Source organism: Dermochelys coriacea, chromosome 1 (genome assembly GCF_009764565.3).
Source record: "Dermochelys coriacea isolate rDerCor1 chromosome 1, rDerCor1.pri.v4, whole genome shotgun sequence".
Taxonomy (NCBI): domain Eukaryota; kingdom Metazoa; phylum Chordata; order Testudines; family Dermochelyidae; genus Dermochelys; species Dermochelys coriacea.
The window spans coordinates 272,578,019-272,592,368 of NC_050068.2; the positions used below are offsets into that span (position 1 = coordinate 272,578,019).

General features: G+C 41.1%; 1 protein-coding gene and 1 long non-coding RNA gene across 2 annotated transcripts in view; one reads left to right on the forward strand and one right to left on the reverse strand.

Moving 5' to 3' along the window:
• Positions 1-11,033, forward strand: part of EPYC (epiphycan) — a 33,871-nt gene extending 22,838 nt beyond the window's left edge. The window contains exons 3-6 of the mRNA XM_038372005.2: positions 3,910-4,068; positions 5,973-6,175; positions 7,513-7,608; positions 9,600-11,033. Of these exons, the coding sequence (XP_038227933.1) occupies positions 3,910-4,068; positions 5,973-6,175; positions 7,513-7,608; positions 9,600-9,770 (629 nt within the window). The 3' untranslated portion in view covers positions 9,771-11,033. The remainder of the gene's footprint in view (positions 1-3,909; positions 4,069-5,972; positions 6,176-7,512; positions 7,609-9,599) is intronic.
• Positions 2,720-8,637, reverse strand: LOC122455799. The gene is made up of 3 exons (XR_006274274.1): positions 8,039-8,637; positions 6,981-7,047; positions 2,720-3,137 (listed from the first exon to the last, which is right to left on the reverse strand). It is a non-coding gene; the product is annotated as an uncharacterized LOC122455799 (long non-coding RNA).
• Positions 11,034-14,350: the final 3,317 nt, after the last annotated feature.

A 14,350-nucleotide genomic window follows, 5' to 3' on the forward strand; every position in this document is an offset into this window, starting at 1 on the left:
CCTAGATTATCTTTAACCTCCACTCCATCCTCAGTGTTAAGCGGCCCCACTTCTTCCTTCTTAGTTTTCTTCTTATTTATATGGCTATAGAACCTTTTACTATTGGTTTTAATTCCCTTTGCAAGGTCCAACTCTACTCGACTTTTAGCCTCTCTCACTTTATCCCTACATCTTCTGACCTCAATTAGGTAGCTTTCCTTGCTGATCGCTCCCATCTTCCACTCCCTGTATGCTTTCTGCTTCTTCATAATCACCTCTCTAAGATGCTTGCTCATCCAGCTTGGTCTACAACTCCTTCCTATGAATTTTTTCCCCTTTCTTGGGATACAGGCTTCCGATAGCTTCTGCAGCTTTGATTTAAAGTAATCCCAGGCCTCCTCTACCTTTAGATCCATAAGTTCTTCAGTCCAATCCACTTCCCTAACTAATTTCCTTAATTTTTGAAAGTCAGCCCTTTTGAAATCAAAAACCCTAGTTGCAGATTTATTTTGTTAATCCTTCCATTTAGTTTGAACTGAATTAGCTCATGATCACTTGAGCCAAGATTGTCCCCTACAACCATTTCTTCTATGAGGTCCTCGCTACTCACCAAAATTAAATCTAAAATGGCATCCCCTCTAGTCGGTTCAGCAACTACTTGATGAAGGAATCTATCAGCTATCGCATCTAGGAAAATCTGAGCCCTATTATTATTACTAGCACTGGTCCTCCAGTCTATATCTGGGAAGTTAAAGTCTCCCATGATCACGCAGTTTCCATTAGTATTTACTTGATTAAAGACATTAAAAAGGGCTCTATCCATATCCAAATTAGATCCCGGAGGTCTATAGCACACCCCGAGCACTATCGTAGGAGAGGCTTTACTAGTTTTCTTCCCCAATGTAATTTTTGCCCAGACAGACTCTGTCTTATCCATTGCATCGCTTCTTATTTCTTTACATTCTAACTCATCATTGATATACAATGCTACTCCACCCCCTTTACCTTTGTTTCTGTCTTTCCTAAACAGCACATACCCTTCAATACCTGTAGTCCAGTCATGACTACTATTCCACCATGTTTCTGTTATCCCTATAATATGGTTTCACTTCCTGCACCAGTAGCTCTAGTTCCTCCATTTTGTTACCTAGACTCCTCGCATTGGTGTACAAACATCTTAATTTTTGCTGTTTGGCCTCGCTCACATTTTGTACCCTATTAGGCACAGTCATTCTACAGCCAGTATAACCTATTAGACTAGTATCCACACCGCCCTCGCTCCTTATATACATTCTCCTACCCACGGCTGTATCCTTTCTTACTTCATCTTCTTCCCTCTCAATGCTAAAATCTGGCGTGGAGATTTTCTGGACATCTCCCATCCATCTCCCCCCAATTCCTAGTTTAAAGCTCTCTTTATCAGTTGTGCCAGCCTCGATCCTAGAAGTCTATTTCCTTCCCTGCTCAGATGAAGTCCATCCCGAGAGAACTGACCTCTGTCTGTGAATGCCTCCCAGTGGCCATACATCCCAAAGCCCTCCTTATAGCACCACTGCCTAAGCCATCTGTTGACAGTCATAATCTTGTCAGACCTTTGTTGCCCTTCTCTAGGAACAGAAAGGATCCCGCTAAAGATCACCTGAGCCTCAATTTCCTTAAGGGTCTTCCCCAGCCTAGCATAGTCTCCCTTGATACTTTCCAGCGAGAATCTAGCCGTATCATTTGTTCCCACATGAAGGATAATTAGGGGATTCTTTCCCGCTCCCTTGAGGATCCTTTTCAACCTCAGGTCTACATCCCGTATCTTAGCACCCAGAAGACAGCACACCCTTCTATTCTCAGGATCAGCTCTAGTTACAGGCCTGTCTATTCTTCTCAATAAAGAGTCCCCGATCAAATAGACCTGCCTTTTCCTGGTGACAGTGCTATTCTCCAGTCTCTCCCCTGTTCCCTCTGGCTGCAAGTTCTTTCCATTCCTATTTTCCCTTACAATCCTCTTCAACCCATCCTGTATCCTCCTGGGGCTCATATTTGTTGTAGTCTCCCTTGACTCTTTCCCTTTTCCTATAGGACTAGCCTCTCTTCTCTTCTTCCTTACCCTTCCACCTTCACAAGTACCTGCTGAGCCCCTTCTTCATTTTCCAACTCTGCAAACCTGTTCCTAAGCTCTATTTCTCCTTCACTAGCCCGTCTTTTTCTCTGCCTGGTTCTTTGAGTCACATGTTTCCACTGACCACTTTCCTCACCCAGTCTCTCCTCAAAATTCCCCAGCCCTGCTTCCATCTGTGAGTCTGAGCTTTTCCCTTCAGATACCTCATATCTTTGCTCCATCATCTGCTCAAACCCCTTCCTAAACTCAACCAGACTTTCCACCTGCATCTCCAAACCTCTGATCTTTTCCTCCATCAGCTCGATCAGGCGGCATTTCATGCAGAAAAAACTCTTACCGGTTCCCCCCTCCAGGATCATGTACATACCACAGCTTCCACATCCAGTCATCCTCAATGTGTCTTTCACTACAGGAGTCATTCCTACAGCTGCCTCTGTATCTGTCATCTCCTTCCCACCTAAATCCTGTTAATCTGGGAAACACAAGCCACACCAAAAAGACCACCCCCCCCAGCAAAAGCAAACCCCAAACAAGCACCACAAGCCAAACTCCCCTTGCAAACTCCCACTCAAACTCCCCTGTTTAGAGCTCTGTTTGCTAGCTCCTGTGCCGCTGCAGCTGTCTGATTCTTTTGCCACTAGCAGAAAGCCAGACCAAACAGAGACAGGGAAATCAGGAGAATCCAGCTGGCATCAGAACTGATTCACCAAAATCCTCTTTGTTGCTTTTCACAAACGAGGAAGTTTAGAGACAGGGCAGCAACTGACCAGTTTGCCTAAGGAAAGCTAAACATCTTTTATTCTCCCTTCTAGAGGCATTAACAATCTCAACAAATAAAGGGCAAAATCACCTCCCCTCACACACACGCACTTGGTTTTACTGTCCATTACTGCATCTTGTGAATTGTGGTCTCTATGCAGGTGAGAGAGCAACGAGAGTAGATGGAGATGGATCCCTCCATTCTTGTGACTGCTCTCCCAGCCTGTGGGTTGGAGGAGCAGCCACTCCCCATTTGCACTGGTCACCCAGGATGTTGAAGCTACTGGATCTACATAAAAAAACCAACCAGTTCCCATGGCTTGGTCCTGGCCTGCCTCTTTCATCACCGTCTCAGCTGACCCACTCATCAATGAGCCAGTTGAGAAGATTCTTTACTCTGTGTGTAGATGTGCTCAGGCACCCACCTGCACATGGGCCACCCCCTTGTGCCCCTGCACATCCCTTGTGTGAGGCTTAAGTGCCATAGAGGCCTCCCATCAACTCTTTACACCATGGAGGAATCTCACCCTTTGTGACTAGGATCCCATGTCTACATATACTTCTTTAAAAGTAAGGGAATAAAAATGTCAGCTACTGTAGGATTATTTTATTCATTTTATTTTCTAAAAAATACATGTTTACAGCTACAGTTCCTTTAATTTCTATCTCTATCATCAATAAGAGAAACAGGCTAAAGTATACAATATTAAAAAGCTTCAAGTTTGGAAGGAATATCTGAAACATAATATGTTCTATAATTATTGTACAATGTGCTATTTTCCAGTGCTTATTCTGTAATGAAAGAGGTGCCAGGGCTCAAGCAATTTTTTTTTTTACTTTCATAACTGATGCGGCAAGCCCAGAGGTGCTGGGGCTGTGAACTGCCAAGCCTAGAGGTGCCAGGCCTCAGCCCTGGGAGGCCCTGGAACAAATTAAGCACTGCCATTTTCTTAATAATACCTAACTCTTAGATAATACAGCTTTTATAAAACTGGCCCAATCTTAATATTCTCACTGCACATTTTTCTTCACATAATTACTTTCCTTTAATTTTTTCATAGGCCTTCCGACTTGCCTTCTGTGTACATGTCTGGGGACCACAGTCTACTGTGATGATCATGAACTCGATGCTGTTCCTCCACTGCCCAAGAAAACCACCCATTTCTACTCTCGCTATAACAGAATCAAAAAGATCAACAAAAATGACTTTGCTAATCAAAGTATGGATGACAGTTCTGATGCAATTGGTTTCCCTTTCTTTTTTCCTTTTCTGCTTCATGCCATTTTAAGTGGTAAACTGTCATACAAGATATGTCAAATCTATCAGTGTCAGTGGGACACATGCTGAAAGTTAAGCATCTGGTAAAGTGCTTTGCTGTATTGAGGCCTAAGCCTTCAGTAATTTGACTATAGATTCACTAAAATTCAATCCTAGAATTAGTGCAAATAGTACAGTACAAATAATTGACTGTTTACCTGTGCACTTGCTAGCATTTCTAATTAACGTTAAAGGGGAAAAAACCCATAGAGAATTTAAAGTGCAGTGGTTAGTTCTCTTCTTTAAAGAAAGCAATCATTTAAAAAAAAAAAAGGAGTACTTGTGGAACCTTAGAGACTAAAATTTATTTGAGCATAAGCTTTCGTGAGCTACAGCTCACTTCATCGGAGTGATGCATCCGATGAAGTGAGCTGTAACTCACGAAAGCTTATGCTCAAACACATGGTTGCTACTCTGAAAATCATCATTTAGGTAGTATATCCAGTAATTAGCAAGAGTAAGAAGGGAATCTATGTAAAAGCTTAAAGAAGTTTCTTCATTTAAAGATATTTATTGGTTTGCTCTGGTATGAACAGGAAAACCTTACGGAAAAGGAAATATTGAGGCTAAAATGTTCAAAAATGTGCTAAAGTTAGGCTCCTTGAGGCCTAAATTGTCAAAATCAACTAGTGATTGAGTCCCTCCATTTTTTAGATAAGCAACTTATGAGGCCTTAAAGGGGCCTGGTTTTCAAAAAAAGTTCAGAGCCCCCACAATTGATTTAAAAAAAATGTTCAGTACACAGTGGTTTCCACTGAAATCAAGGCAGTTTTTGGGAACCCAACTTTAGCCACCCAATTTTGAAAATTTTGTCCTGACTGATTTTGTTTGCAAAGTAAAACACCAGTACTGAACCGTTAAAGTAGTGCACTTAAAATTAATCGTGTAATATAACACACCAACTTATATCATTACTTTATTAATCTGAAAATGCCCTATTTATTCTTATTGAGTAAGACTGCCCATCTCAAACATGTTTACAATATCCAGAGACACTACCAGGCTCATAAGCAACCTACTGTTTTTTTTGTGTGACTCCCCCCCACACCTTTTAATGGTAAATACATTTTTTGACCAAAAGAAAAACTACTTTATGAAAAATTGTTTCATTTTGCTGGAAAAAACAAAAATAAAAACCCGTTATCACTTTTTACTCTATTCTACTGCAAAAAGGTAGAAAAAAGGAGGCAGTGGGTAATAAAAGTGTTTGGATGGAAATGCTTACTTTTTTTACCTCCCTCCTTTCCTTTTTCCAGTATGAAAAATATTTTGCCCTGAAAAATTTTAAAAATTTCAGAAGATTGAGAATTTGACAACATTTCATTCTGAAATTTTTCAGATAGGAAGAATTTTGAACAAAAGGAGAATCTTTATTCATACTCACTTTTTTTTAAACCAGCTTTCTTCAGAATCTTGTTAGAATAAAACTTGTTCCAAATGTGTAATTTCACTCTCAGTGGAACACCCCCCACTAAAGGACCTTACTGGACCTCCTAGAAGTATGTTCTGCTCTTGAAGCTCCCATAAATTGCATTTGCGCTCATTATTAATGGAAGCTGGCCCCTTTCAGAAGAGGAAAAGTTCTTCAAGCCTCAAATTGGCATTACTGCATTATTAAAGACCTCTGGGAGAAGTAATCAATGCTCTCCCATACAAGTACTTGTGTGTAATTAAATACCATATAAGGGGATGTTCATATGTAATTAAAATGCATTTACTTTTTCCCCCCCTTTCCTTTTTAGGTTTTAAGACAGTCCGAAATAAATTCTGGAGTGCTCTAAATATTTTATTAATTTTCTCTGCCAGACAATTTAAAGAGGATTGATTTGACATCAAATTTTATATCCGAGATCGATGAAGATGCCTTCAGGGAGCTGCCCCAGCTTCAGGAGCTAGTGCTCCGTGATAACAAGATAAGGCAGCTCCCCGAGTTACCGTCTACCCTGACATTCATTGATGTTAGTAACAACAGGCTTGGCCGCAAAGGAATAAAGGAAGAAGCATTTAAAGTGAGTTTGGGATTGACAGAAAAATCTCTCCTCCACTCTGGTGGAAATTGTGGCCTGACCAGAGCACAGAGGTGCTATGTCCACCTTTATGGGTGGGCAGAGCCTTGGCTCTCCTTTCCAATTTGCTCAGCAGCGTAGCTACACCAGCACTTTGTGGAATGCACACTGCAGTGCATAGATGTTACCTCCTTCTCTGGAGCAGCAGGTAGACTGCAATTTCCTGAGTGACACCCATCCTCCTGGTAGCAAAGCTATCATGTGCTGCCCTTTACTCCAGGCACATCACTAAATCACAATCCAGGCCTCTATTTTAATACATCTAAATAATAAAAATAGTGGGCCAGATTCTCATGCCTGATCTGACTCTTCTACACTGTCCAGTTGTCCCAAAGGAGCTACATTCTAGCTGTACCTGATCAGCTATGAATTCCTGCATGGAAAAGTGGCTCTCAGACAGCATAACAAAGTTTGCAGAATCAGCTCCTGCACCAACTGCTCCCTTTCAGCCTAGTACCTAGGGTGAGATGGGAAATGCACAACCCAGTCCCCAGACTCCCTGATGACCTCTCACTCATGCATTCAAGGGGGTCTCAGACATGGGAGAAAATCTGCCCCATTATTCCCCACATACATACCTGTCACCCTAGGGTCTGAAAGAGCTTGGCAAACATTAATGAATTCACAATAGCCAGTGAAACAGGTAGGTAGTCTTATGCCTGTTTTACAGATGGGGGAATTGAGACAGGGAGGTTTACTGACATCCCCAAGATGATCAGAAGAGATGGGAACTCAGGATATTCTGTACCTTGGTGTAATTAGAAGATACTGCTTCTCCCAGACTTGCCACTGTTGATATGCAGGGGTCCATCTTACTTTTGGGGGAGGATGGTAAAGATTATTATTTAGAAACATTTTGCTTGAACAAAAGTGATTTCTGCCAAACAATAATCTGACGACTCCTCAAAGTAAAAAAAAAAAAAAAAAAACACAAAAAAAACCAGGGTCAAAGGAAGGGCTTTCTGCAGAAGCTGTGACAGGTAGTATGTGCTTTTTAAAACAATGCTGAGGTGAAGACTCCACTTAAATATTTATTTGCCATTCTCAGTTGCTTTACCAAGACAGCTGATCTCTGATAGTAACTCATCTTGGCAATGCATGTTCCTATCTATATTTCATTGTAATTTTTTTTTAAACCTAGAGTCATGTTGATTTAAAAAGGAATTTGTGAGTTCAGTTTCTCATTGCAAAGGTGTATGTAAAACTTACTGTCTCCTTCTTGGAGATTTTACAAAATTCTAGGGTTTTTTTAGGAAACACTCCCCTTCCTTCTCTTCCAGGATATGGTTGATCTGCATCATCTTTACATCACCGACAATAACCTGGATCACATCCCACTCCCACTCCCTGAAAGCCTCCAAGCTCTTCATCTTCAGGTAGATTACAAAACCAATTGATTTTTTAATAGCAAAACAGAACAGATATAACTGGGAGAGCAAACCAATATTAGTGCTTTGTTTGTTTTTAAAACTTCAGGTAAACTCTTATTATCCAAATGGATCATGGGACATCTGAAACCTTAGGCTAATCAGGGTATTGAATACATTCACTCTCTCTACTCATTGATTCACTCTTTCTACTCATTTCAGTGTCAGGTGACAAAAATGAAATCTGAATAATCCAACCAGTAGTTCATCTGGATATGAATCATTAAAAAACTTATCTGTGCAATGTAAATATTTTCAAACATAAAAGGCCAGATTCTCCACTGATATGATTTAGTGTAGGCAATGGAGCCATTTTGATTTACACCAAAGAAGGAGCTGGCCCACAATTCAGAACATAAGTCTAGCAAAACCATTTTACCATTTGTCATGGGGTGCTTTACTCACCAGTAGGTGGCACCTCCTCCTGGAAGCTCTGAGGATTAGCTCTTTACAGATCCAACACCCTATTCTACTGCTTGCTGCATCCCTGCCACCATTCTCTCTTACTCTCTGTGTCTTAGGGTGCTCTGTCTTCATGTTTTAGCCCTCCAGCCAGGTCACTATAGTTCTCCCCTTCCAGGGTAGGAAAGTCCCACTGGACAACTATCCTAAGCAGTCTGCACTCTGCTGCCTGGTCTGTGCCACTTGTCCTGTGGCTGATAAGGGAACCTAGGGCCACCCACTATTCCAGGTTCTAGTCCAGGGACCCTATACCTGGCAACTGTAGTCTGCTTTCCCTGGATTCCTTCCTACAACTTCTAGCTCCCCACTCTCTGGGTGTACCAGCTCAAACTCTCTCCTCCCAGGGAGAAGCTGCAGGCTACTGAAATCCATAGTATCAGACTCTCTGCCCTGCAGCCCTTTTCTGCTGTCAATTTACTAGCTTTATACCAGCCCCCCGTTCCTCTCCAGCTGAGCTCCATCTTCAATCATCCCTTCAAGGCCTGGGTCATCCCCAGGTGCAGCCTATTAGATTAATTGGCCTCTCCTCAGCCTCATAAATCCCTTCTGGGCTGCTTTGGGATAAACACCCCATTGCACATTCATACTTTGATTCTGACCTTTTAAGAAATAAAGACCCGTATAGAATAAATGTATTCTAACAATGTTAATCCATTCTATTGGTTTCAAATTGCTAAACTGGGGCTACATACACCACTACATATTGAACAATTATACAGACAGGCAACAAGCTGGATTCCCTTCTGCACCAGTATCTGGCTGGCACAAAACTGTGGGAGGGACTCTCCATAGCTGTTAGATGCTCCTAATTTTTAGACATGTCATTTTAGTTCTAAAATAACCTATGTCCCACACAAATTTGGTGTCCTATCTTTTTATTGGTGAAAATTGTTTACCTCAGAAAAAGAATCACAAAGCTGGAGTTACAGGAAGAGTTAGTTACACTAAATGAATAAATCCCACTGAATTTTAAGCTTCCTGCATGAATTGTGTGTGTGTATGTAAACCCTTTATTTAGGACCTTTGACAAACATTGCATTCCAGATTTGTGCCTTGGCAAGTTGAGAGGTCTGAGGATGTCAAGGAACGGATTATAGTTCCATGATTCTTTGGGCTGACCTCTGCTGGACATGATTTTCCAGCTGGATTTGCTCTGGTCTCTCACCTTCCCACCTTCCTCCACCCTGTCTTCTTGGCCTTTTCCAGAGAGTGTAAGGGGCTGTTTCAGGCTGCAGTTTTATACCAGTTGAGAGCTCCCCCTAGTTGGGAGAATTGTCAGTTGGCTATCTGCAGCCAGAATCTGTCTCTTTTGCACTGTGAGCATGAAAAGGCACTGGGTCTGGGAGACAACCTGGTCCTTTGTGCTTGTGTTACTTTCTTTTACAACACAGAAAACATATCAATACATTGATTTTCAAAGACAATTATCGTCAAACATATATTTTTGTCTTTCTGGATATTTTTGCTTTTCTTTTTAGAACAACAACATTCAGGAGATGCATGAAGATACTTTCTGCAAAATGAAAGATGTTGCTTATGCCCGTAGAGCTCTAGAAGACATAAGACTGGATGGCAATCCCATCAACTTGAGTAAGACTCCTTCTGCTTACATGTGCCTACCCCGTTTGCCAATCGGTAGTCTCATCTAAGCTTCGACAGTGGCCAACACTGTCATTTGACATAGTAGTGTCTATGACAAATGAACAAGTCATTGCTACAGAAAGCCCAATGCATATTATTTTCAAAGATCATTCAACAGGTTTTTAATCAGTAATGAAATTAATGAAAAAGACAAACGATAATGTGAAATGCTAAAAGATGTACTGAAATATAGGCTGTGCAATGCTATAGATACCAGTGCATTCAATACAACAACTGCATTGAATATATAGAAAGAGGGGAACAGAACAACGGAAACTGTATAACTTGGATGCAATCAGATGTAATGTATGCATGCTAAAATTTAATAATTTTATATAGATTTAAATTAATTATAACACAATAAATGAATAACACAAAATGCATGTACATAAGATCTATATCCATGACATTTTCATTTTAATTGGCTTCATACTCTCAGTGAAATACAAATCTTTGCTTTCTACTTGTTTTCTAAAGCACCAGATTGTTTTGGAGAAATCCTAATAATATTCCAAAATATTTGGAAAATATTGAACCTGCCCTTGCATCAATACCAAAATGCGGAGAATAAACATACACAAGTAAATAAATATACATAAAATTCTTCTTATTGCCTTTGTAGTAATAATTGGACATTATAATCTTGATGAAACGCAAAGCCTTGTTTTCTTTATCTTTGCTAAGCTAGCCAGTTCTTTTAGAGCAATAATAAAATCCTCATGTTTGGAAAATATTGAACATTAACTTATATCTGTTAAAGAAGCTGAAGAACTTTACCTGGGTACCTTGATAGTCATGCTGAACATTGTAGCTGAATAAGTTCAGTTTTGGCATATGATCTAAGTCTCCAAATATATATAGCTATTTCTTTGAATTCTTCTTCATTCCTCCTGGAGTCTCAACAATTAGGATCTGGAAATTCTCTCACCCTGGCAATTTAGAAGAAATCTGTTTTCTATTGAATGTTTAATACCTTCCACTTTGGAACATGATGGTCAAAAACAACCTGATGGATTCAAAGAAGCTGTTCACTCAGAAGGATAAAGAGAGAAAAGTGACACCCTGAAAATCTTTTGAAATATTTCTGAAAAAAAGTTTGTGCTAGCCAATAACAAAAAATATCTTCCCACCTACAAAAACTAACATTTATTTAGTATGAAAATTCACCTGAGCTTAAATGAGCATGTGCACCATGTAAGCGTCAAATGCAGCTGAAACTGTACACTTCGGCTGAGCCAGGCAATGGAAAGTCTGCACTTAGGAACACTGCATCTCCCTTTCCCATGCTCTCTGAACCACAACATGGAAGTAGGCATACTGGGGACATAGACAGTAGGTTTGTATGTGCACGGCATGAATTCAGAAGGGCCAAAATTAATGCTGGACAGTCATAGCAGGCTACCTCCACTACTCCCCCACTAAGCTTGAAAGTATTTTTCTGAAAGCTAGATAGGAAGGATATACATTCTTCAGGATTGCAGCCTCTGTTCTCATTTCATACTTCTGCTCAAACTTCAATTTTTCAGAGTTTTCCAAATCCTGGTATCTAACGGAACACAGGAAAATAGTTTATTTTTGCATTCTCCAGCCCGCTAAACATGTTCCCCCCCCCCCAAATGTGCTATAGCATCAGCCTTTCCACTGGTGAGGCTTCTTTCTGTCCTCACAGGGCCCTGCTGTCTCAGACAACAAGTGGTGGGTCAACAGTTTCAAAATCTCCCCCTACTTCAGATCAAAAAATCTTAATCAGCTGCTTTGCGTTTGGTAGTCCAAGGGTCACAAACAGAGATGCATTGCATTTTACAAGATAGGGACTCCACACTGGTTTGATCTGCAGCCATTTTGTCTAGCCCCTGTGGCTCATTTTACCCACCTTGTCATTCATTATTCAATCTGTGACAGATAGGATGATTTCCTCCCATATCTTGAGGAGATCTCACTGTTTTAAATTTGGGTACCATTGCGGGATAGGAATTTTACCTAATTCCATGGGGGAGGGAGATCATAGCTCCAGGAACTAAGAATAGCGGGGGGAGACCCCAATTCTTCATGGGAAGGGTTGGAAGGACTTGATCTATTCATGGGGGTGCTTGTTCTGAGACAAGGTGGTTATGAACTTGTAACCACAGAAAAAAACCTTGGCGGGGTTTGAAGGACTGGACACTTGCCGGAGCTCTTGTTGGAGTTGGGGTGATCACCGGTAAACTTATTAGCATATTTGTATTGTTTTAGTATGTTCCCTCTGTTAATGCATTCCCTTTAAGAATAAATGTGCTTGCTTAGAAAGATTGTGTGGTAATTTACATCTATGGGCAATTATGCTGCTTAGAGCATAAAGCAGGCCTGTTTAGGTAGTCTGATTTGCTGGGAAATTCACAATGTAGACAGGCAGCCTGGAAAAAAAAACTGGTCAGGAAGTAGTGGGACACCACCACCAAACAGAGGGGACAGCTGAGGAGCCTGAACCCTGAAAGTGGGTGCCCTTGGTGGATCATAGAGGGAGAATACTGGTGCAATTGCCCTGAACTGTGACATAAGCTGTATGTAATTTTTTGGCAGTCAAATGGAAAGTAATGTTAGGAAAAACGATCTTTTAATATTATTTTTATCTGCTTCACACAGGCAATTACGATTTCCCACTACTAAACACTAATGGCAAGGTCAAATTACACTGGTGAAGTGCAATAAGTTTCATAATACTGTTTAAAAATTTTGAAAAATATGCAGTCCCTCCTGTTGTTTGGCTGTTCTAGCTAGAGAGACGGTCCAGGGGAAACAGAGGAAGCAAAGGAAGAGTGTTGGAAGAAAGGGGAATGAGTTATTCATACTCATTTACTGAGATCTGAATATATGAAAAATAGGAATCTCCCTTTCTGTCACTGCATACAAACCACCCGTCTTTTCTGATTCATGGTTTCCGGCTTTGTTTTTTATAGAACAATGACATAAAAATCAGTTACAGACACTCAAACTTTACTAATATTTATGATTAATCATGGGAATATTTTTAAAGCAAATTCAGTGTTCACCGTTTGAAATGCTGGATCTATTATGTAGGGCTCCAGCAGCTTCAGCATATTCTGCTTTCTTTGCTAGTACTGCAGCAAATAAATACACTCAGAGGCAAATAAATAGCTTCTTAGTAACTATTTTAGTCACAGAAAAATGCCATACTGTGAGAGACTTAAAAAGCTCAATCTAGTCAGTTTATCAAAAAGAAGATCTAGAGGCAATCCCAGATTAACCAGTGTTCACTTGCTGCATTTGCACAGAGCTCCCATCTCAGGGGGCCCCCGACCAAAGGAAAAAACCTCTGAGCAGTTTGGAGACTCCATGCACCAGATCACCCACTCAAATTTGGCCAGTCCGCCCCCCGTCAAGAGGGAGGGGTGGGCAGGCCAAACCTGAGCAGTGTGGACCTTTGTGGGTGGTAAGGAGAATGGATAGAGCTGAGCACCTGGGATCAGGAGAAGCCACCCTAGCTCCAGATAGGAGCAGAACACTGAGCTGCGGAGGCACAGGTGAGTAGCCAGGAAGCTCTCAGGGCACTGGTGAGGAGGTGGGGGGCAATTGTTGATGGACTATGAGGTGAGTGTTGGAGAGTTGCAGAGTGGGAGGTGGGGGGCAAGCAGGGGATGTTAGGGGCAATGCTGGGGACTGTGATGAGTAGGATATGTTCAGGCTGCTGGGATGTGTGTAGAGCCTGTCAGGATAAGTGGGGACTGGTGAAGGGTTGTTGGGGTAAATGTGGGGTGAGAGGGGCATTCAGGGTTCTGTGGATTGGTGGGGGAGAGAGGGTTGTTTTGGGGTCTGTATGAGGTGGATTAAGTATGGAGTGGGGTTCCTTTGAAGACCCCCCCCTTCTCATAGTGCACAAGGACCCACAATTCTTTAATCTGGGCCATGACTTGGCCATGAAGAGAAGGTACCAGGCACTAAAGGGTTCTTTAATCTACAGAAGTAAAGTATAGCAAGAACAGCTGGATCAGAAATATAAGATCCCAATGATCAGATGCCTGGTGAACATTAAATAACTGCTCTGGTAAACTTGATAGTGTGGTGTTTACACAAAGGGATAAATTTTCAACATAGTGGCTGGGGGAAAAGTGTACAGCTTTCAATACACCATGAGCGGAATGGCATATCAAACCTCTCTGTATATCACATTGAAAAACATACATACCCATTGTATGCCAAACCAAAATACCGAACAGTGAACAAAAGCTTTGTTGGAACTTCTGTTTGCTGAATACTCAACATTGTGGCAGTTGCCTGGAAAACTATTAAGAATGAAAGGACAAGGGACTACATTCTTGTAGGACAACTGCTAAAGGGAAACAGAGTCTTTTATCATTATCAGAGGTTCAAAATGACTCTGCTCAGTAGTGACATAAAAATCTTGACCACCATAAACTGTAGGATTATTTAAATGGAATGGGTTGATGTTAGAAGTCTTCTTCCTAGTGAGCAGGCCATCAGCAAAGATGTCATCATTGTTAGCCCACTTTGAAGAGGCCCAAGATGCTAGCACTTAACAAGTAAATAGCAAAGACTAAATAAAATAAAATAAAATCATCATCTTAATAGA